A 24,657-nucleotide genomic window follows, 5' to 3' on the forward strand; every position below is an offset into this window, starting at 1 on the left:
CAGCTTTACACCTTGTTATCTCTGTTAACCATGTTGCTGTCTGTCGGCAATGCCTTTTCTACCAATCTGGACTGAAGTCCCAGCATTCCCCGCGGGGGACTGCTCCCCATCCATAAACAGGAGGGCAATGCGCAGGCGCAGTCCCGGACACAGTAAGGAGCATGCGCGGAACCGGCAAACGGCCGTCGACGGTATTTTTTGGTGTCTTCGGTCCGAAAACGATGGAAATGAGGCGGGCGGAGGGATCGACAGATCCGGCGAGGAGATTCCCTGAATATCTTGTGTGAGCTGGAACTCCCCACCCCACCGCAAAAGAAGTTATCAGTGGTCTATTTGCACGGAACGAGGGCAAGTTTTTTTTAAACTGGTGGCCTTCGCCCCAAGGATTGAGGCCGCCATCTTTATTGGACCTCGGGCTGCAGAGAGCATGCGCGGTCGCCATCTTTGTAGAGGTATTGTTCGGAATGAATGGGAGGAGTTTGCTTCCCATTGTTCAGAATGGAGACAACTTGTCCATCAGCCTTTCACATCCAACATCCTGTTCATGAGAAAGAGCGGCGGTACAGAAAGAAAAGGAAGCAAATATCCTACTTTCCAGATCCCGCGACCTCATGGCATGACTTGCGTCCCCATATCGTCTAAACATCTGTTCAGAAGACCCAGGTCAGAAGCTCGGGACCCTGAGCAGACGTTATTCTCGAATCAAGTGACTGTCGGGGGTGGGGGAGATATGTGCAGCAGGGAGCATGCACATCCTTTGCTTTGACAGGGAGTTCGAGGGGGGAGTTAATAACAGCAAATTCAAACTAGAGAAATTGTCTTCCTTGACTGAATTGCTATCCTAGACTTACAGTGATGTCATGGATGTTGTAAACTTCTTTTTCAGGATACGACATAGCGATTTACAAACAGGAAACTGAAACCAAACATCACGTCGAAGTCTGACAATCACTTACTTGAAATCATCGGCCTTTAAAAGTAAGCACTGAATTCCAGATTATTATTACCTACTGAATAAAACTTTTCCTTGCATTCTGCTAACTGGCCCTTCACCAAAAACTTCAGTGTCCCAAAATTTTTTTCTGTCCGTGAATAACTTTTACTAATCTATCACATATCAATCTCTCATAAACACATCAATTTCAGGTCTGCTGAATCTACCTCACTCCAAAACAGACAATTTCAGTTTCTCTAACAATGTAACTGAAATCTGTAATCTCTTGAGCCATTCAGGTAAATCTCTTCTGCCTCCTTTCAGGGAGCCTCCCATCATTCACAATGTGTCATGATCTTTGGTTTGCACAGACCCCGATACTCTGTTCCTGAGTGTGATGTTATTACACAGCAGCAATTACAACTGACATCACCTGCTCCCTAGGAATTTCCTCAACTGTAAGTTGTTTTAAATACTTTCCAACTGCAAGTTAGAATAGATTGTAAAATTGATGACAGTGAGACTGTTTCACTGGTGAGTATTTTTGAGAATTTACCTCCTATAAAGTTTTTCCCCAGTTACCTGTACTCTGTTATGTGAGAGGTTCTGTGGAACTATGGTGGTGTTGTTCCTTTCCTGTAAGTCCGAATCCATAACCCTCCATAGCTCTATTTCAATTCTGCTCTCCCTGATCTCTTCTCTGCCATTGACTAACCTCCTCTGTCTCTAGTGTTGGATGTCTTCTCCTTGTTTATCTTACAGCATGAAAACAGACCCTTCGTTCTGATGCCGACCATAATTCCAAACTAAACCATTCCCACGTACATGCGCTTGGCTCATGTTCCTCCAAACATTTCTTATTCATGTGCTTATCTAAGTGTCTTTTAAACGTTGTAACTGTACCTGCATCCACCACTTTCTCTGGAAGTTAATTCCATTCCCAAACCTGTGTTTTTTTTTTTAAAAAGCCCCTCAAGTCTTTTTAAAATTTTTCTCCTCTCACCTTAAAAAAATGCCCCTTAGTCTTGAAATCCCCCACCCTAGGGAAAAGACATCTGCCATTCACCTTATCTGTACCTGTCATTATTTTGTAAGCCTCTCTAAGGTCATCCCTTAACCTCCTACACTCCAGTGAAAAAAGTCTCAGCCTATCCAGCTCTCCTTATAACCGAAATCCTCCATTCCTGGCAATATCCTGGTCAATCTCTTCTGAACCCTTTCCAGCTTAATAATATCCTACCTATAACAGGGAGACCAGAACTGGACACAGTACTCCAGAAGGTACCTAAGATGGTGCTGTAAGTGGCAGCTTGCAAACTTTTCACTATAGTCATGTGAGTGAGTACATCTGACAATAAAAGCTAATTCTAATTCTAATTCAACCTTTAACATAATGTCCCTATATCCAGTGAGCAATGAAGGCAAGCATACCAAATACCTTCTTAACCACCCTATCTATACATAATGCAAATTTCAAAGAATTGTGAACCTGAACCCCTAGCTCTCTCTGTTCTACAACATTGCCCAAGGCCCTACGTTTAATTGGATAAATCTTGCCTTTGTTTGTTTTACCAAAATGCAATACCTCACATTTTTCCAAATTAAACTCCATCTGCCACTCTTCAGCCCATTGACCAAATTGAACAAGATATCTTTGTAATGTTAAGTAACCTTCTTCACTGTCGACTATACCACCACTCTTGGTGTTGTCTGCAAAATATGCTTTCTGTATTCTTTTCTAAATCATTTATATAAATGACAAACAAAATTGGACCCAGCACCAAGCCCTCTGGGACACTGCTGGTCACAGGCCTCCAGTCCATTACCTCTGTTGCTATTAAGCCAATTTTATATCCAATTGGCAGCAGCTCACCCTGTGATTCCATGTGAATCTAACTTTTTACTAATTAGTGTACCAGGCAGAAACTTGTCAAAGGCTTTCCTGAAGTCCAAGAAAACAGTGTCTGCCGCTCTGCCCTTACCAATTTGCTTGGTTACTTCCTCAAAAAACTCAATCAAGTTTGTGAGACACTACTTCCCTCACGCACAACCATGCTGAATATCTCTAATTATTCCTTGTTCTCCAAATGTATAAAAATCCTTTCTTTCAGAATCATTTCCAACAAGGGAGGTAAAAGGGGTAGGGGGTGTTGCATTACTGGTAAAGGAGAATCTCACAGCTGTCCTGAGGGAGGATATATCAGAGGACTTGTGCAGTAAGGCAATATGGGTAGAACTCGGGAATAGGAAAGGTGAAATCACAATGCTGGGGGTATACTACAGGCATCCCAACAGCCAGCAGGAGTTAGAGGAGAGAATATGTAGACAGATTTTTGGAAAGATGTAAAACAGCAGGGTTATTGTGTTGGGTGATTTTTAACTGGGACTCGCTCTGTTATAGGAGCTTGGATGGGGCAGAATTTGTAAGGACCATTCAGGAGGGAAACTTGATGCAATATGTAAACAGTCCAACCAGCGAAAGGGTTATGCTGGACCTGGTTTTGGGAAATGAGCTTGGCAGGTGAGTGAAGTTTCAGGATTAGTGACCATAATATACTTTTAAGATACTTCTGGATAAGGATAACAGCAGTCCTCAGGTGAAGGTGTTACATTGGGGGAAGGTGAACTACAACAATATTAGGATTGGAAGCACCTTTTTAAGGATAAATCTACATCGGGCAAGCGGGAATGTTTCAAGTGGCACTTGGTAAGAATTCTGTGAGAGTGAAGGATAGGTATGGCAAGTTACGTGAACCTTGGATGACCAGGGATGTTAGGACCTTGGTCAGAAAGCATAAGGAAGCATACGTAAGGTCTAGGAGGATGGGAACTGATGAAGCCCTTCAAGTATATAGGAGAGTGGGAAATAACTTAAGTAATGAATTAGAAGAGCTAAAAGGGGTCATGAAAAGGTGTCCTTAGCAAACAGGATTTAGGAGAATCCCATGGCTTTTAATACATATATAACAAGCAAGAAGGTACCCAGGGAAAGGGTTGGCCCACTCAAGGACAAAGGAGGGAATCTGTGTGTGGAACCAGAAGAGGTGGGTGAGGTCCTAAACGAATACTTTGCATTGGTATTCACCAAAGAGAAGGAATTGATGGAGGATGATGTCAGGGAAGGGAGTGCCAAGTTTCTTAGCCAAGTTGGTATTAAAAAGGAAGAGGTGTTGTGCATCTTAAAATGTCTTAAGGTGGTTAAGTCCCCAGGCCCTGATGGTATCTATCCCAGAATATTGAGGGAGGCAAGAGAACAAATTATTGGAGCATTGACAGACATCTTTGTGTCCTCTTTGGCCAGAGGTGAGGTCCCAAGATCTGGAGAATAGCCAATGTTGTCCCATTGTTTAAGAAGGGTAGCAAGCATGATCCTGGAAATTACAGGCCTGTTAGTCTCACTTCGGTGGTAGAGAAATTATTGGAAATGATTCTCTGGGACAAGATCTGTACGTATTTGGAACCAAATGGACTTGATAGTGATAGGCAGGATGGTTTTGTGCGGGCGAGGTCGTGACTCACTAACTTGATCGAGTTTTTTTTTTGAGGAGGTGACAAAGATGATTAATGGAAAAGCGGTTGATGTTGTCTACATGGACTTCAGTAAAGCCTTTAACAAGATCCCTCATGGCAGACTGGTACAAAAGGTGAAGTCACATGGTAGTCACAGTTTGCACGTTCTCCCCACGTCTGCGTGGGTTTCCTCCGGGTACTCCGGTTTCCTCCCACAGTCCAAAGATGTGCAGGCTAGGTGGATTGGCCAAGCTAAATTGCCCATGGTGTTCAGGGATGTGTAGATTAGGTGGGTTATAGGGGGATGCGTCTGGGTGGGATGCTCTGAGGGTTGGTGTGGACTTGTTGGGTCAAAGGGCCTGTTTCCACACTGTAGGGATTCTATGATATTGATCGGTTGGAGGCATGGGCAGAAAAATGGCAGGTGGAATTTAATCCGGACACATGTGAAATGATGCATTTTGGAAGGTCAAGTACAGGTAGAAATTATACAGTGAATAGCAGAACCCTTAAGAATATTGATATGTAGAGGGATCTGAGTGTGCGGGTCCACAGATCACTGAAAGTGGCAACGCAGGTAGACAAGGTAGTTTTGAAAAAAAGGCTTCTAGCATGCTTGTCTTCATTGGAAGGAGCATAAGGATAGACAAGTTACACTGCAGCTTTATAGAACTTCAGTTAGGCCACACTTGGAATATGTGCACAGTTCTGGTCACCACGCTATCAGAAGAGGGTACAGAGAAGGTTTACCAGGATGTTGTCTGGTATGAGGGATTTTTAGCTATGAAGAAAGGTTGGCTAGACTGGGTTTGTTTTCACTGGAACGTAGGAGGTTGAGGGGCAACCTAATATACATAATAAGATTGTGAATGACATGGATAGAGTGAAAAGTATGAGGCTTTTTCCCTGGGTGGAGGAGTCAATTACTAGGGGACGCAGGTTTAAGGTGCAAGGTGGGGGCAAAGTTTAAAAGAGATGTCCAAGGCAATTTTTTCACACAAAGGGTGGTGAGTGCCTGAAACACGTTGCCAGAGGAGGTTGTGGAAGCAGACACAATAGCTGCATTCAAGAAGTACCTGGACGAATACATGAAAAGGAAGGGAACAGAGGGATATGTATCACGTAAGTGAAAACAGTTTCAGTATGCAAGGACAAAATGTTGCAGCGCAGGCTTAGAGGGCCGAAGGGCCTGTTCCTGTGATGTATTGTTCTTTGTTCTTTGTTCTTTCGTCTAACTTACCCAACACTGAAGTCCGATTCACAGGTCTATAGTTCCCAGGCTTCTCTTTACATTCTTACATTTCACTGTTACTTCTGCCTACAGTGACTAAACGAGGTTTGCCTTCTGCCCGTTACCTGACTATGTTCTGCTGTATTACCAGCTATGCACAGGCAGAAGGGTTTTCTATGATCTCGGGATGAGCGGGAGGTTGTAATGTAGGAGGACTGCCTGGAATGTGTTAAGGTAGCTAAGTCGAGAGATAACAAAGGAGTGGATAAGAGTTTCAGTGGCTAATGAGCTGAGACTGGGGTGGATTCAGGTGATGCTACTGGGATGGAAATAGTTGGTCTTGGTGATGTTGGGGATGTGTGGTTGGAAGCTGCGATAGGGTTAGCACCTTACTGTGAAATATTCCACTTGAGTTGTGAACCAGTCTGGTTCAGTTTCGCACAGTTACCAGAGAGGTAGTTAGTGGTGAGCGAATGAAGACACTGGCTTCAGTCTTCATAATATTTACATGGAGGAAGTTTCTGTGCATCCATTACTGGATGTCAGACAAGTCAGGACAGTATGTGACTGGAAAATGATAGTGTTCACATACATCTGCTACCCTGGGCCTGTAGCTAGTGGAAGTTTGTTAGTGGTTTGGAAGATTCTTTTAGAATTCTGATCGTTAAAGTCATATTGCTCTCCTTTACCACCTGCCTCTCCCTTTCTGTTTTTCTCCCACAGAGGCCAGAGTCTTGTGTAGGTGTGGACTGAATGTGGATGATGTGCTCAAGTTGTAGACAGTATAAAGTCCTTCACTCTCTGTCTCTCCCAAATCACTTTGGAACCCCCCACCGCTGCCTCAATAGAAATCAGAATTTTGTATAGGACCAAACCAAGTTCCCTTCCCTGAAGAACAGTCATGAACCAGCTGGATTTTTATGACAATGCTGCAGCTTTCGTGATAACTACACCCCCGTACCACCCCACACCAGATTCATTCAGCTTAATTCCCAACTTTTGTGTTTTTGTGTGTTCTCTAATACATTTTTTTTTTCTGTTTTAAACAATTTTCACAGGATATTAGAAGGTTGGGATTTGCAGTCAGGTAACTCAAACCAATGTTGTGATACAGTCACCCAATTTGGCTTAACCTGAATATCATTGGATTTTGAATATGGAAGGACACAGCACCATTCCCAGTGGTGAGAAACCGTATACGTGTTCTGCATGTGGAAAAAGCTTTGCTGATTCATCCTACCTGTTAGCACACCAGCGAGTTCACACTGGGGAGAAACCATTCAACTGCTCCCAGTGTGGAAAGGGATTCACTTGGTCATCCAGCCTGCTGAGGCATCTGCGAATCCACAGTGGAGTGAAACCATTCACCTGCACTGAGTGTGGGAAGGGATTCACTCAGTCATCCCATCTGCTGATTCACCAGCGAGTTCACACTGGAGAGAGACCATTTATCTGCTCTGAGTGTGGGAAGGGATTCACTCAGTCATCCCATCTGCTGATACACCAGCGAGTTCACACTGGAGAGAGACCATTCATTTGCTCCATGTGTGGAAAAGGATTCACTCATTCATCCAAACTTCTGGAACATCAGCGAATTCACACTGGGGAGAAACCATTCACCTGCTCCGATTGTGGAAAGGGATTCACTCAGTCAACACATTTGCTGATACACCAGCGAGTTCACACTGGAGAGAAGCCATTCACTTGCTCCATGTGTGGAAAGGGATTCACTCGGTCATCCAAACTGTTAGTACACCAGCGAGTTCACAAGAACCGCAGTTGAATGGTTTTGCTCTAACTCAAACCAAGGAATGAACAGTGGTTATTGGGCAGTTTGTACTGATCTCATTAAACCCTGCTTGACCGAAGATGCTGATTTAGCAGTTGAAATTTTGACACCATTGTGTGTTTATAGGTTAGGTTTTGGAAATGGTCCCAAATCGCTGTACATCAATACATTCACACTGGGTAGAGACTGTCCACCTGCATAGTGTGAGAAACTGGATTTTCTGGTTCTTCAGGACTGGTTTAACATCAATAAGTTTCCAAGTAACTGTAGGGGTTGGAATTTGATACTATTGACATTCATCTCCAAAACCATGTTTTCTGGGGTCCGTAGATGTGAGGCTGGAAGAGCACAGCGGGTCAGACAGCAGAGGAGCATGAAAGTCAATGTTTTCGGCCAAAACACTTCATTAGGACTGGCTTCCAGCATTTGCACTTTTTATTGTCCCCGTGTTTTCTGGGGTCTGTTTCTGATGTTTGTAAACACCATAGGTCCAGTTATCTGTTTGAATAAAAGTAATATAAATGAGTTTCCTGTTAAAACTATAATGCATCAAGTCACTATCATATCTCTCAGGCAGATCAGTTTCTTTTAAAGGGCTCTCCGTCTCCCCTGTATCTTCCATCCTCACCTCCAACAGCAATAAGTGCAAGGAACTACCTGAAATTTCTTTGTCACAAAGAATGAGATAATGGGTATACTTCGCACTAGCAGTTGGGAGATGATGCTTCCATAGTGCGTGGGTGTGTGCATACGTGTGTGTAAGGGAAGAGACACTCTTTGTTTTTTCTCTTGAATATGTTTATAGGTTGTTTTTCAACATTATGGTATGTAAGGCAATACTGTTCAGCTTCAACTGAGCAGAGAGGAAGGTTTCCTAGTTTAACACCTGCCCCTTCAGGGTACTGATTATTGGGGAAATAAATAAAAGCAGTGATATCACAGGAAAGAGGTGCATTGATTCGTTTGTGATTTTTAAAAAAGTGTTTCTTGTGGAAGATGATATTAATTGAGAAACATAGTAATAAGTGAAACTCAGGGCTATTCCAGTAAAAGTAGCAAAGAAGACAAAGGAAATGACAGTTAACATAAAGAATGTAACTTAATAGTGTTCTTACATGAGCATGATAATAATTATTAGAAAAAAGAGTAATTTCAAAGAAATCAAAGAAGCAGATCTCACACACATGATGTGCTTCTCCTTGCTATGTTGCAAATCAGTTGTCCCTGGTGACCCAATGTGCAGGAACTGTGTCTAGTTGCAGCTACTGGTGAGCCTCTTTTCAGAGCTGGCGCTGCAGGGGAATTCACTGGAGCATCTGCAATGCTGAGCAAGTGTGGATAGCACATTCAGTGAGGTGGTCACATCGCAGGTGCAAATTGAATGGGCACGGGTGACCACCAGCCACTGTAGAGGAAGGCAGTTAGAGCAGTTGTGCCCATCTTTGGGGAGATGACTTTGCAGGGGAAAGCAGTAGCAGCTAACTTCATGGTGCCATGGGTGGGTTTGCTGTACAAGAGAGGAGGAGAAAGAATGGCAGGATGACAGTGGTAGGGGATGTGTAAAGTCATACAGCATGGAAACAGACCCTTCGGTCCAATAAGTCAATGCTGACCAGGTTTCCCAATCTAAACTAGTCCCATTTGCCTGTGTTTAGCCCTTGTCCCTCCAAACCTTTCCTATTTATGTACCTGTCCAAATGTCTTTTAAATGTTGTGACTGCACCCACCTGTGCGACATTCCCCTGGCAGGTCATTCCTTATACACAGCTCCCTCTGTGTGAAGAGGTTGCCTGTCAGATTCTTGTAAATCTTTCTCTCTCACCTTTTAAACCCACACTTTTTTAGATTTGAAATCCCCTATCCTAGGGAAAAGGTCTTTGCTATTCATATTATCTGTGCCAGTCATAATGTTTATAAAGATCATAAGGTCAACCGTTAACCTCTTTCACTCCAGGAAGAACGTCCCAGCCTATCCAGCCTCTCCTTCTAACTCAAACCTTCTAGTCCCGGTGATATCCTTGGAAACCTTTTCTGCACACTGCTCAATCTAATAGCATCCTTCCTGTAGCAGGGTGACTAGAACAGTGCTCCAAAAAGTGGTCTCACCAATATCCTGTGCAGCTGCAACACGATGTCCCAACTCCAATACCTGATGCTCTGACTAATGAAGACAAACATGCCAAATTTCTAGTTAATCATCCTGTGTTATTAGTTCAAGGAACTAAAATGTACCTGAACCCGCAGGTTACCATTAACTGTGTAAGACCTGCCCTAGTTTGTCTTACCAAAATGCAACGCCTCACATTTATCTAAATTAAACTGCATTTGCCCCTGCTTGGCCCATTGGCCTAGCTGATTAAGATCCCATTATACTCCTTAGATAACCTTATTCACTGTCCACTATGCCATCAATTTTGGTGTCATTCACAAACTTACTAACTGTGCTTCCTATATTCTCATCCACATCATTTAGATAAATGACAAACAACAGTGGATCCAGCACTCCTGGGATGGGTACAGTAACAAGTTAAGTACAGAGCAAAGCTCACCTCTTTTAAAACAGAGAAGTAAAAAGTTTCTCCAAGTCTCGAAAAAAGTTCCAGTGACTCGAAGATGAAACCAAATAAACAAACAAACAAACAAAAAAATGGCTTTCCTCAACTCTGTCCCTACCAACCACTCTTGGGGCAGAGACGATAAGCGGTCAAAATGTGAAATAAACGTTCCTTGACTCAGTCAAATGCAAAGGAAAATAAAAAACTCTAACAATTGCTCCTGGGACAGAGATAATGATGGCCTAAAGATCAGAGGGAAAAGGCACCTCTATCCATTGCAGATGAAAATTAAATCAAAAACTAACTCAAACTCAAACGGAAACTTGTACTATGGAAGCGACAAAAAAAATTAACTAAATCAGATTGTTGTTAGCCCGGCTGAAAGTGTACTCCAGCACCTGTAGGGCCCATTGGTCATGAAAGGCCTCCATTGTATCAGCGAGCACCACATGCTCCTGCTCCAGGGACACCCAAGCACAGGGGTAACCACGAAAGAGAGGTGGACAGTCAGAAACGACAAGCTCCTCCTTGGCCCGCTGACTGGACAGGTCCAGAGCAAAGCCACGAGAAGGCTTGTCTGCCCCCTCCCTGCATTGGGTGTCTATCAATCAGGAGTGTAGGGCTGAAGTGAAACAAAAATTTTAATAGCAGCCCCCTCAAAAAAACTACAGAGGCTGCAACTGGATGCACCTAACATAAACATGAGACACTGCCTCCTTCAGGCCACAGAATGTGTACATGGTCTGGTACCTGGCAAATTTGCTTAATTGCCAGTTGCACGGACCGTCATGTGCAGCACTCTCGACCCGAGATCGCCAATGAAAGGGAGGAAACCACTTTGTAGAGAACCCTCCATTGGGAATCTCCACCAGAGGGCAGAATGTCACACTAAAGGTGTGTCTGAGCAAAGGTGCAGCAGTGGAGTGTATGCAGCATACCCTGAAAGGACCACTTCCGACCCAGGCCCTTGTGGGGAAAAAAAGCCAACAGCTGCTTACACAAGAGGGGCACAGGAGTGGCTCCACATGGAAAACAAAGCTGGCCAGAGAGGGGACAGCCCTAATACAGACCTCTCTCAAAGCACAGGGGCACTGTCAGGGACGTATTAATGTTCACTAGGCACTCTGTGGTTGTGTACAAAAGTCAGATGAGGTGCCAAAGTATGTCCTTGACGTGAAAGCTCACAGGGTCCCAAGCAGATATTCATAATTCACTCTGTCAAATGCCTTTTCCTAATCAAGGGGGAGAAAAAATTTACCAGGATGTTGCCTGCTGTGGAGGGCATTAGCTATGAGGAGAGGTTGGAGAAACTTTGGGTTATTCTCACTGGAACGACGGAGGTTGAAGGGCGACCTGATAGAGGTCTACAAGATTATGAAGGGCATGAACAGAGTGGACAGCCAGAAGCTTTTTCCCAGGGTGGAAGAGCCATGGGTTTAAAGGTGCGAGGTTTAAAGGTTACGTACGAGGCAGGTTTTTTACACAGAGGATGGTGGGTGCCTGTAACTCGCTGCTGGGGGGAGGTAGTGGAAGCAGATACGATAGGGCATCTTGACAAATACATGAATAGGATGGGAATAGAGGGATAAGGTCCCCAGAAGGGCAGGGTGTTTTAGTTGTGACAGGCAGCATGTTGGAAGGCCAAAGGGCCTGTTCCTGTAATGTAATTTTCTTTGTTCTTTGTTCTTGTTCTAAAAGGCACTCAACAAGTCAGCCCTGTGGGAATAATGGATCATGTCCCAGAGCACATGGATGTTGTCATGGATACTCCAGCCTGGGATGGTATAAGGCTGGTCTGGGTCCAGCACGGTGCCAAGGTGAGTTAAAAGTGCCCCGGCAGGGGTCTTGTAGTCCGTGCTGAGAAGAGACACTGGATGCCAATGCTTTAAAATCCAATATCCCAGTGATGACTGCCTGCGCCAAGGAAGGGCCATCTCTCCAGTCGCATTAGATTCTTCCAGGGCCTGCGCATCATCACCCCTCATGAAGAACTCCATGGTCAGTTCATCCAACCCTGTGGACCTGCCCCTGGAAAGACAGAGGGGTGCCAGCCAGCTCCTCCAAACTCAGAGGGGGGGGGTCGAGCCTCTTGGTGCCCTCAGGGCTGACCCATGGCAGGTCCTACAGCAGAACTTTGTGAGCTTCTTTGCTGGACAGATCCAGAAAGAAGGCAGCTGCGTAGTAATCCCTCACTTGGGGCCCTCATGCCCTCCAGATCGGAGATGGGGGATCCATCATTGGCCAGCAGCGCAAGGAGCTGCTGGCAGGCCCCATGCCTTTTTTCTCCCCCCAGTGAGCTGAAGATGGAGGAAGCCACGGTCAAGATCCCCGAGGAACTGGAGCCGCCATCTCACGTACGGACCCCGGGACCCTATGAGATGCAGACCATGGAGCACAGCCTTCTTTCTCCTTGTACGCCTCCCGCAGGGCCGGGTCTACATGAGGCTGACCGAGCCGTGACCCCAGGTCAAGCACCTTCTTCCCCAACTCCTCCATCCTGAATTTCCACCTCTCCGTCAACCCCCATGATCACTGCTGACAGAAAATGCGGAGGGAAGTCTTGCCCATGTCCCACCATAGACTCAAGGAGGAGAAGTTCCCCACCCCTTCCTTCTCCAGGCAGTTCAGAAGTGATGGAACGGTTTCTGGAACCCCTCGTCCTCCAGCAGTTTGTAAAAAGTGCCAGTACATCAACATCACCCCAAACGGTACAAGCTCCACCCACATAGGCCTTCAGAACACAAGAGGTGTACTCCCTGGAAACGTAGAGGCAGTCAATTCTGGACGCTCCGACCCCAGCCCTCACAAAAAGGTGAAGGCGATGGAATCAGGATGGAGATTTCACCAGGCACCTACCAAGTCAAAGGTCTTAAACCAAGTCCCCTCAACTTCCCCACCGATGCTGAGTTCTTCTGGAGTACCACCACAATCCCTCCTCTCAGGGTTGCAATTGAATCTCCCAAGAAGAAGGAGTTCGCTCTCACCGATGCAGCTAAGGAGGATAGACACTTCTACAAAGAAGCACATAGAAACATAGAAGATAGGAGCAGGAGGAGGCCATTTGGCCCTTCAAGCCTTGCTCCACTATTTATGATTATGGCTGATCGTCCAACTCAATAGCAAATCCTGCTTTCTCCCCATAACCTTTGACCCCATTCGCCCCATCTAATCTAATCTCTTGAACATATTCAATGCTTTGCCATCAACTACTTCCTGTGATATTGAATTTCACAGGCTCACCACGCTTTGGGTGGTGAAATGTCTCATCTCTGTCCTAAATAGTTTACCCCGAATCCTCACACTGTGACCCCTGGTTCTGGACATACCCACCATCGGGAACACCCTCCTTGCATCTACCCTGTCCAGTCCTGTTAGAGTTTTATAAATGTCTATGAGATCCATTCTCATTCACCTGAACTCTAGCAAAAACAATCCCGACCTAGTCCATCAATCTTTCCTCATATGTCAGACCCACCATCCCCGGAATCAGCCTGGTAAACCTTCACTGCACTCCCTTCACCACACTGCACAAAAGGAAGCAAGAGCATCCTTTCTCAGAAAAGAGACCAAATCTGCACACAATATTCTAGGTGTGGCCTCATCAAGGCCCTGTATAAATGCAACAACACATCCCCGCTCCTGTACTCAAAACCTCTCACAATGAACATCAACATACCATTTGCCTTCTTTACTGCCTGCTGCACCTGCATGCTTACCTTCACCGACTGGTCCCCAGTGATGCCCAGGTCCTGCAGCACACTCCTTTCTCCCAATTTACAGCCATTCAGGTAGTAATCTGCCTTCTTGTTTTTGCTTCCAAAAAGTGAATAACCTCATATTTATCCAAATTATACTGCATCTGCTGTTGATTTGCCAACTCACCCAACCTGTCGAGATCATGCTGAAGGATTTTGCATCCTCACCAATAGTTCACCCTCCCACCCAATTTAGCATCATCTGCAAACTTGGAGATGTTACATTTTCTTTCCTCACCCAAATCATTAATAGCTGGGGTCCCAGCACCAAGCCCTGTGGCACCCCACTAGTTACTGCCTGCCAATTTGAAAAGGACCCATTAATTCCTACTCTTTGTTTCCTCTCTGCCTCTCTCCTATCCATCTCAATACACTTCCCCCAACCACATGCACTTTAATCTTGCACATTAATCAAATGCTTACTGAAAGTCCAAATATACTGTATCAACTGGCTTCCCCTTGTCAACTCTACTAGTTATATCTCCATAGAATTCCAACAGATTTGTCAAACATGATTTCTCCTTCATAAATCCATGCTGACTATCTAATCCTTCCACTGCTTTCTAAATGCTCTGCTATAAACTCCTTGACCATGGATTTGAGAATTATCCCCACTTACCAATGTTAGGCTCACCAGTCCAAAATTCCCTTTTTCCTCTCTACCTCCCTTTATGAATATTGGAGTGACATTAGCTACACTCCAATCTGCAGGGACTATTCCAGAGTCCATAGAATCCTGGAAGATGACCACCAAAGCATTCACTATTTCTGGAGCCACTTCCTTAACTACTTTGGGATATAGTTTATCAGGCCCCGAGGATTTAAATGGCCCTCAATCCCAACAATTTTCCCATTTCTCCTCTGCTCAGGTCCCATCTAAGGCGCATATATATTCATGAGCCTCTGAAACAAACTGTGAGTAGGACCAGATGGCCTGGTACAAGCTCCTTGACGCTCAAGATCTCTGGCTGGAAAAATTGGGCCAACAAAATAACCACCCCACCAGAACTGGTGACTCATGAAGACCTTTCTCTGCCACACAGTTTTGTCTCTTCAAATGGTATGGTTTCTTGCAGGAGTCTCACTGCGTACTCCCATTCTCTGAGAAGTGAGAGGATGCAAAATCTGTGCTGGGCTTTCCCACTGCTGTTGAGGTTGAGGCCAACATCACCAGTTAAAACAAATAAATCAACTTTGAGCGAGGGTAGGGACCTTTTACCCCCATTTCATCCCTCAAGGACACTGCAAAGAAAACCTTGACACCACCACCTCATGTTCTTGTCCACTCCTAATTGCTGCCAGGCAGACAGGACTAGAAGTAGTAGAGTATTCCACCGGTCCATAGTCATTTGGAGTCTCTCTCAGCAACTAAGTGTCACTTGCAAAAATTTCTGGAGTTCCCTGATGGGGACTGTCTCGTCTAACTCTGAGGTGGTCATGATACTTACCCCATCTCCTACAAATTGTCACCTCTGACCCCTTATCCCTTTCTTGCACTCACCCCGGTCTGGTGGGCTGATGGTCTCAGGGCCACCCAGGGAAATCTCTTGGCAGACCACTCCCAAGCATTTTGTTTTCTTCTGGGCCTTCCTCCTCTGCGGACACTCTCTCCCCACTGTGCTGGTATCCTTAGCCAATGCAGCGTCCTCCTGTGGGGGCTGGGGGGGGGGGGGGGGGGGTGCATGAGGGGAGGGGTGACAGTGCCACCCCCAGCCACTTAAGTGTTGGCAGTGGCCTCAGAGACATGGCAGTTCATCCGGGAGGTGCCTCACCTCCTTACAGGCATAACACCACACACCCTCCGCCAACCAGAAGACCCATTACGCATCTCCCCCGTGCTTGACATTAAGTGCGCCTTCCTGGGCCAGGCAGGTGAAGATTTGTCACCAAAAGGATCAAGTGTGTCTCAGGTGAGCCTCCTTCATGCTGAGCAACAGATGCCTGACCTCACCTTCCCAAGCTGGCAGAGGTGGGGCGAGAAGGAGCTCAAAATGGCACAAAGCGCAAGACATTCGATAAAAATGACCCTCTGTGCAGCTACCTCCAGAGGGTCGATAAGCAAGAAAGTCCCACTCACAGTAAGCCCCTTCTCCAGGACACCGCCCACTCAGCCTTCGGGAAGAAGGTCACCTTCCTGTACAGCTGAAGCAGCGACAATGGTGGGCCACGCTGACTACCCCAGCCAAGGCCACTGCGCATGTCCCCATTGATGTCTCAAGGTGAGTGTAACACTTCAGCCCGAGCTTTCTAGTCAGATGCGTCAATGACACCCCTGTGGGTGTGGGAGACAAAGAGGAAGCAGTGACCCCCCCTCCTCTGTAGGAATGACCTGGCCCCGCCCCAGATGTTGTCTTAGAGGGTCCTGCAATTGCCATTGACCCTCACACAAATAGTTGAATTCTTCTTAGGTCCTGCCTGCCAGTCCAGTTGCCTCAGGCATCTGTGTCCCAACCTGCTGCCCACCTACGGGTCCGAAGGAACAGAACCAGAAGAGATGCCAACCACCCCAGCAAACCGAGGTGTAATAAATAACGTGCGGGACCGAACACCAACGCTTCACCAGAGGCGCACTGATGATGTTACCTAGCCCGGTGACAAAACATCTGCAAACACACCAGCTCAGCGTGCAGGTCTACAACCTCAAAAAGATCAGTTCCCCAAAGTCCAAATGGCAGCAGTCACTGGCAGCAAGTGATGATAGTATGGGCCACAGACAGGAAGTAGTAACAAGGAGGGGAACCAGTTTCAAATAGTTCCAGGCCCCACACACTCCAAATTACAGTCACTCACATCAGAGGTGTTCAGGCCCCAAGCTGTCAACGTTGAGGCCCAAATTCCCTGACTGAAGAAAAAAGCCCAGGTTCCAGGTGCCAATCCTCCAGGGCACCAAACAAGCAGAAATGCAGGCCACCAGGATTCCCAGGGCAGCAGCAACAGGGAGCCCTCAATTCAGCAGCAGCAGCAGCTCCTCCCTGTCACAGGTGTTCTGACTTTAATCTTAAACTCAGCGAGGAGGGACACAAGCAACAGGTTTCCAAAAGCTCAAGTCTCTCAAGGCAAGACACGTTGCAGTAAGCAAGCCCCCAGGCTCTAGCCCTCAATCAGCAATAGCAGCTCCTCCCAGGAAGCAGATGTTTCTACTTCCCTCTCCAACTGATGCAGGCAGCAAGCAGAGCACACTCTCAACATACTGCCCTCTTACAGGAAAACCACCATCTGTCTTTTGCTGTCAAACCAATTTTGTATACAATTGGCTAACTCTCTCTGGATCCCATGTGATCTAGCTTCACTAACCAGTCTACCATGTGGAATCTTGAAGGCCTTGCTAAACTCCATGTAGACAATGTCTACCTCTCTACACTCATCTATCTGCTTGGTCACATCCTCAGAAAAAAAACTCAATTAGGTTTGAGAGACACAATTTCCCACTCACAAAGCCATTCCTAATCAGTCCTTGCCCTCTCCAATGCATATAAATCCTGTTTCTTAGAATCCCATCCAACAACTTACCCACCACTGATGTCAGACTCACCAGTCCATAGTTCCCTGGCCTTTCCTTTCAGTCTTTCTTAAATAAAGGCACATTAGCCACCCTCCAGTCTTCTGGCATCTCACCTGTGGCTGTAGGTGATACAGGTATCTCTGCTAGGGACCTGCAATTTCTTCCCTAGCTTCCTACAATATCCTGGCATGCATTTGATAAAGTACTGGATTTATCTACCTTTATGATTTTAAGACTTCCAGCAACTCCTCTTCTGTAACGTGGATTGTTTTTAAGACACCACTATTTTTCCAAGTTCCCTAGCTTCCATGTCTTTCTCCACAGTAAATACTGATGTGAAATATTCATTTAGAATCTCACCCATCTCCTGTGTTTCCACAGATAGCCTCATTGATCTTTAAGGGGCCCTGTGTTTTCCCTAGTTGCTCTTTTGCCCTTAAATGTACCTGTAGAATCTCTTTAACCTTACTTGCCAAGGTTATCTCATATCCCTTTTTTGCCCTTCTGATTTCACAAGTATGCTCCTACTCTGCCTTTACTCCTCAAGGGATTCACTTTACCCCAGTTGTCTATACCTGACATATGCCTCCTTAATATTTCTATTCATCCATTGTTCCTGACTCCCCCCCAGCCATGCCTTTCAATCTAAAAAAAAAATTGTCTTTGAACTCTCAATATCTCACATTTGAAAGCCTCCCACTTGCCAGTTGTCCCTTTACCTGTGAGCAGCCTCCCTTGAAAGTTCCTGTCTAATACAGTCAAAATTGGCCTTGCTCCAATCTAAAACTTTAACTTTTTTTACAAGGCCTATCCTTTTCCATAACTATTTTAAAACTAATCAAATTATGGTCACTGGTCTCAAAGTGCTCCCCCACTAACACCTCAGTCACTTGTCCTAAATTAATTCCCAAGAGAAGGTAGAGTTTTGTTCCTTCTCTCAACATCGACATCTTGATACAGAAAATTTTCTTCAACACACTTAAATTCCTCCTCATCCAAGCCCTTAACACTGTGGCAATCCCAGTTTATGATTGGAAAGTTTAAATTCCCTATTATTACAACCACATTATTCTCACAGATATCTGAAATCTTCCCATATGTCTGCTCTTCAATTTCCCGCTGACTACTGAGGGGCTCTATAATACAATCCCATCAAGGTGATCATTGCCTTGTTATTTCTCAGTTTCACCCATGTAGCTTCACTGGATGATCTCCCAGGAATATCCTCTCTAAGTACAGTAGTGATGTTTTCACTGATTAAAAATGCCACTGCCACTCCTCTCTTGCCCGCCTTTCTATCCTTCCTATAGCAACTATATCCCAGAACTTTGCACTACCAGTCCTGTCACTCCTTCAGCCATGTTTCTGGTATAGCTGAAACATTGCAGTCTCATATTCCCATCCATGCCCTGAGTTCATCTGCCCTGTTAGTCTTGCATTGAAATGAATGCAGGTTAAATTCAATCTCACGTCTACTGTGCTTTCTTGCCTAGTCTATTTCTCTGCTCCCTTTAAACTTCCGAACCAGCCTCAATCTTCTCTTTTCTCACCACTGCTTAGGATCCCAGTCTCCTGCGTAGCATGAGCAAATCTGCCCGCCAGGGTATTGGACCCCCTCCAGTTTAGGTACAGCGCATCCATCTTGAACAAGTCATTTCTGCCCCAAAGAGATCAAAAAAAACCTGAATCGCTGCACTGTCTCCTCAACCATGCATCTATCTGCCCACCCTCCTATTCCTACTGTCACTAGCATGTGGCACCAGAAGTAATCCTTGAGTTTCTGCAGTTGTGTGGGGAACAAACAGTAGTTTCTGCATCCACAAACTAAACTCCAGAATGAGATATTGCCTCCCTGGTGCCTAGGTCAGAGATATTACTGAATGACTGCAGTGCATTCTGAAGGGGGAGACAAAACAGACAGGATTCTGACAAAATTGGTTGACATATCAGTGAGGGATCATTTTGCATTCAGTGATCTTAACTCCTTTAGATTAAATTGTCTCAGATCGTCCTACCCAGTACAACACAGGTTTGGTTGAAGTGAATCACCAATCCCAGACCTGAGCTGAGCTGGTTGGCAATGACCACAAATAGGATTTTGTAGTCTGCATTCAGCAGTGAAATTAGCAACCAATTTCTAACTTCTTCCCTGTCCCCCTTCCACTTGTAGTGGATTCTGATGATACCTTTCCTCTTGGAGTCACACGTTCTACCTAATGGAAAGCACACTGTTATACACCTCCAGCAGGTCCTGTCCAGAGCCAAATACAACTTGGTTGTTAAGCTGTTGCTTCCAGGAGGAGTTTTATTGTTTCCTAAGGACTGGAGGGTCTTGGTCAGCTCATCCTGAGATAACAGTTGTTACAGCCTCTCCTGCCTGCTGTCATCTATCTGTGATAGACAACAGGAACAACTGGAGGCTGCATTTTCTGTGAGCTTCATGTCATACAGCCTGGCACAAAAGGACTTGCTGATGCTCAGGATGTCAGACCAAGGTGACGTTACTGAGCCATCTTCTTTCTTCAGGCAGCTGTGCACAGAGCTCTCCTTGAGCACATTCTGGAAGAAAAAAAAATGCAAGCACGTCTCATCCAACTCCATGGTGCAGACCCTGGCCTGGAAGATTACCTTGGAGGCCTCTGAGGCAACAGATGAGCCTTCCTGGCTGTTCACCTCCTGGAGATCCTTGTAACAATGACTCCCATTGTCTGCAGCAGGAGCTGGTTCTACATGCTTTTTCTGGATTTGGAGAGACAGGGAAAACTCTCTCTCACCTTCTGAACACCTTTCAGGATAAAGAACCTCTTGATGTTCCCCTTGTCTGTTTACTACCAGTTCGACTAAGACTCAGAGAGGGGTTTCACTGTTCTCCAACCTCTGTGACCCGTTTTGAGCTCCTCAATGTTTTCTGGAGTCAACAATTTCACGGTCAGCTCCCACATTCCCTTGCCAGCCTGCTGGTTATCCTGTAGGTGACAGTCGGCCAGCAGGAGGCAGTGGTCAAAGAATAACATCGGCTTAACATCAATGGATCTGACTGAGAACGTACGGGATGCAAACAGGAAATCTAGCCTTGAGCAATAGACCTGTCTAGCTGCGGCCAGGTGTATCTACGTTGCACTCCATCTGCAAGGGTTCTGAAAACATCATGGAGATTTGCAACTTAAAACCTTTCCATCAGGAATCTGGACATGGCATCCGGTTTGCTGAGAGTCCCTTTGGATTGGCCATTCTGCATCAACGATGCAGTTGAAGTGTCCTACTGGAATAACAGGCCTGGATATTGCCAGTTGCAGTGGGACCTGCTGCAGACAGTCAATCACTCACACTTTACCACTAGGACGGAGACGCTAATTAGTCTCAGGGAAGCATTTCTGTCCACATCGTCTGCTGTGAAGTAGCACCCACCCTCCACCTCCTTCACTTCAAAGATGGTGAAGTTGCCTCCTCACACCAGGATACCCAGACCAGAGAAACAACAATCGTTTCCACCCGACCAAATTGTAGGCCTGTGGCTTGACCATTTTATGAAGAAAGTGTATTTTGGATTTTAAAAAGTTAATGGCTTCTCACCCATACATACCTTGCAGGGAAGGTGCCTTGATCCTGAGTCTGACCTGAGAACTTTCATCATAGAAGATCATGAGATCTTCACTGAATTGTGAGCAGAATTTGGAAGAAAGTTGGTTGAGCTGAGTTGATTTTGGTAGATCCTTGTGCTGGCTTCGGCCTAACACCAATTCAATGACTGACCAGCCAACCAGAGCTTATGGCCTCTGCTAATGCCGACAACCCAGGCCAGGGGGGGCTGAAATACCATCAGGGTGACTGAAGAAGGTGAAGGAAGGATCGCCAGTCGACCGGACCTATTTTGTGAAGAGAGTCCTCCTGGATTGCTGCAGATTTCAAGCAGCAGATATTTTTCGTCTGCAGGAAAATTGAGACTGCAAACTCAAGTTTTGGACTTTTTTGGTCTTAAAAGCAAGGACATTGTTAACTGGTATCCCATGCATGTTTTTGTACATTATTTGATTGTTGGATAATGTAAGTAGCTCTCACTGCTTGTTTGCAAGTGTGCCTGTGTTGCAAAGAATTGCCCATCCTGCCCCATATCACATGCCTAAGGTCTAAATGTGTGAATTAAACTTACTTCTGGTTTAACAATATGACTGTGTTGATATTGTCCTTTTAAATTCAGAGTTCACAATCAGGGAGTGGTGAAATATGTCACCAGCATTTAAAAACTGGAAAAAAAAGTGATATTATCTGCTAATGAGAGATAGTAAGAACTGCAGATGCTGGAGTCAGAGATAACACAGTGTGGAGCTGGAGGAACACAGCAGGTTAGCCAGCATCAGAGGAGCAGGAAACTTGACATTTTGGGGTGGGTAGGGTCCTCTATTATCTGCTAAAGGACAGGTGATGAAAAATAAGGAGATTGTTTAGTTTTAAAGCATACAATCGCTCATGACATCTGTAAAAGTAGTTTTTACAAGAATTAATGTTGTCAACCCATGATAGAAATCATTTTGTATTGACTTTGCTGCACTGCTGCTAATCCAGTACAATTACAACAGACATCTTCCTGACAATGTGAAAAATTGCTCGTGTGCATTCTGTCCTGACAAGACAGGATAGAATGTAATACAGCCAATTACTGTTCCATCCATCTAATCTCAATCATTAGCAAAGTTATGAAAAATGCTACGGACAGTGCTATCAAACAGCATGTGTGGCAATAGTCTACTCATTGATGCTCATTTCGGGTCCCAACAGAGCCACTTGGATCTTGAATTCATTGTGAACATCTTGAGCACATTATCAGCCAAAGCCTGAACTGAAACAGCCATATAGCAAATGTGACTACAAGAACAAGTCAGGCATTGGGAATTCTATAGTGCCAGGTGCACTGGTTTCCTCCCACAGTCCAAAGATGTGCAGGTTAGGTACATTGGCTATGCCAAAACTTCTCTGTAGTGTCCAGGGATGCACTAAGCTACATGGATTAGATGTGGTAAATGCAGGGTTATGGTGATAGACTGGCAGGGTGGGTCTGGGTCCAGACTTGATGGGACAAATAGCCCCCTTCTGCACTGTAGGGATTCTATTATGCAGTGTCTTACCCTTCAAAGTCCCTCCACTATTTACAAAGCACAAGGCTAGAATGTGAGATGATACTTCCCACCTGCCAGGTGGAGTACATTTTGAACAAACAGTCAAGATGCAATCCAAGACAAAGTAGCCATGCTTGATTCATTCTCCAATCTGTGTACTTTGATCAAGGTACCCAAAAGGCAAGGAGATTGAACAGTATTCCTATTCAAATAATGCAGTAATGGCAAGACAGCAGAATGGATATCAATGAATTGCTCAGAGAGCCAATACAGACACATGGGCTGAATGGCCTCCCTCTGCATTTTACCAATTCTTAGATTATGATCCCATCAGCCACCTTCAATCACTTCATTCTGATGCACAGTGGCAAAATTTATCACACCAACAAGATGCAGGGTAGTAACATACCCAGGCTCCTTTAACAACACCTTCTGGAACCATAATCTCTACATCATCAATGATTTGGTGTTGCTGAATCAAAATCCTGAAATCCCTTCCCAACAGCACATGTAGTGTTCCTACAACTCAACAACTGCAACAGTTCAAGATGGCACCTCACCAATACCACCAGAGCAACTGGATGGGCTATACATGCTGCCAGCAGCAGATTCCATGAATAAATAACTAAAAATCTGCATTCACTCCAATACCTTGCATCCTAACTAAACTGCAAACACAGAACTGGATGCAATGCTGCAGCTGAGGCCATCTGTTTTACAATTTCAATACAAGCTGAACACCAGGCAAGAGTTCCACAACTTGAAATGGAAAAAAAACAAAATTAGAAAAATGTGGAAATACACATTCATCATTAAAAAGTGAGAAATTAATGGTCACTATTTTGGGTGGGGTTACTTCAGAATGAACAGCTTGAAATACAACACAGAGCCAGTGTCCCATCATCATGTCACCCTTTACTTACACACGAACAATCTTTCACGTTAGTATTGCATCTTCAGAGTCAGCTATCAGAGTGCAAGAATCTCTGACACTCATACTTTTTTTTCTCAACTGAGGAGATTCTCATCTCCTGGTTATATTGACACTCATGTTTATATCTGTCAGTCAGTGCTATCTGATTGGACCAGAATAACAGCTCCAATCAGGGAAATCATAATCTATGAGGTCCAACTGGCTGATCTTGTTCCAATCACTACATATTTCCCAGCACCAGCACCAACCACCACCCCAAATCTGTACACTGAACATCCCTTTGACTGTTCATGTTCCCAGTGGCTCCCAGCTTGGATTGGACATGCTGCATTGTTTGATTTTGGGGATTTGCTCTCCTTTTCAAGCAGGCAATCAACTTGGCAACAGAGTCAAATGTTATGAATTGATTTTATTGTGACAAAGTCAGAATGATTTACCAACTTTCAAGTCAAATGTATCAAGCAGATTGAACAGTGATTTAATATTTGCCACAGGTCATATCACTTGAATTGAGAACTGGATGGTAGAACACACAAACGATTCTCACAGCTTTCGCAGCAGCAATATATTTGATCTTCAAAAATTTCTGTCTTACTTTGGGGCTTTAACCTCTGATTGTGACTCCAATCTGCAGCAGGCCTTTTCAGAAGGATCCCCTTTATCCTGGTTCTTCTCTGATTAACTCATCACTGAGTCTAGTCATAGTTCATGTGATCAATGATGGCATCACTTGATCACATATTGTTCTGGGTATTCACTGTTGTTCTGTTTTCCTCATAACGCAAAGCTGCTACGTGCTGTTGTTATTAATTTCTCTGATTTCCATGTTTCATGGACATGAGCAGTTTCAAGAGCTTTCTTTAGCTTTTGGAGTGGCAACCCTTTTGAAAATTTGATGTACACTTCCAGGATGCCCCTGCCTTAGCATCTTTTCTACACTGTGGTTAGGGTCAAGAATGCACTGCCGAGGAGTGTGGGGGAAGCAGGTTCTCTCGAGGTGTTAGCGTTTAGAATGTATTATCTGAGAATGTGATGGAGGGATGTTCACTTGAGTGGGTAGGGACTACAATATACTGCCTGGGAGTGTGGTGGAGGCAGGTTCACTCAAGTAGTTACAGTCTAAAATATATTACCTGAGAGTGTGATGGAGGCAGGGCCAATTGAAACATTCAGGAGCAGATTATTATTTGGAAAGGAGCAATGTGCAGGGTTCTGGAGAGAAGACAGGAGAATGGCACTCAGAGAAAACAAGGTGTAGAGCTGGATGAACACAGCAGGCCAAGCAGCATCAGAGGAGCAGGAAGGCTGACGTTTTGGGCCTAGACCCTTCCCC

General features: G+C 45.1%; 1 protein-coding gene across 1 annotated transcript in view; it reads left to right on the plus strand.

Moving 5' to 3' along the window:
* Nucleotides 1-358: 358 nt before the first annotated feature.
* The window catches only part of LOC109937641 (zinc finger protein 420-like), a 51,320-nt gene continuing 27,021 nt past the window's right edge, over nucleotides 359-24,657 (plus strand). The window contains exons 1-5 of the mRNA XM_048619425.1: nucleotides 359-663; nucleotides 887-978; nucleotides 1,259-1,392; nucleotides 6,734-7,437; nucleotides 22,181-22,188. Of these exons, the coding sequence (XP_048475382.1) occupies nucleotides 6,832-7,437; nucleotides 22,181-22,188 (614 nt within the window). The 5' untranslated portion in view covers nucleotides 359-663; nucleotides 887-978; nucleotides 1,259-1,392; nucleotides 6,734-6,831. The remainder of the gene's footprint in view (nucleotides 664-886; nucleotides 979-1,258; nucleotides 1,393-6,733; nucleotides 7,438-22,180; nucleotides 22,189-24,657) is intronic.

The sequence above is a fragment of the Rhincodon typus genome, chromosome 42 (genome assembly GCF_021869965.1).
Source record: "Rhincodon typus isolate 14 chromosome 42, sRhiTyp1.1, whole genome shotgun sequence".
Taxonomy (NCBI): domain Eukaryota; kingdom Metazoa; phylum Chordata; class Chondrichthyes; order Orectolobiformes; family Rhincodontidae; genus Rhincodon; species Rhincodon typus.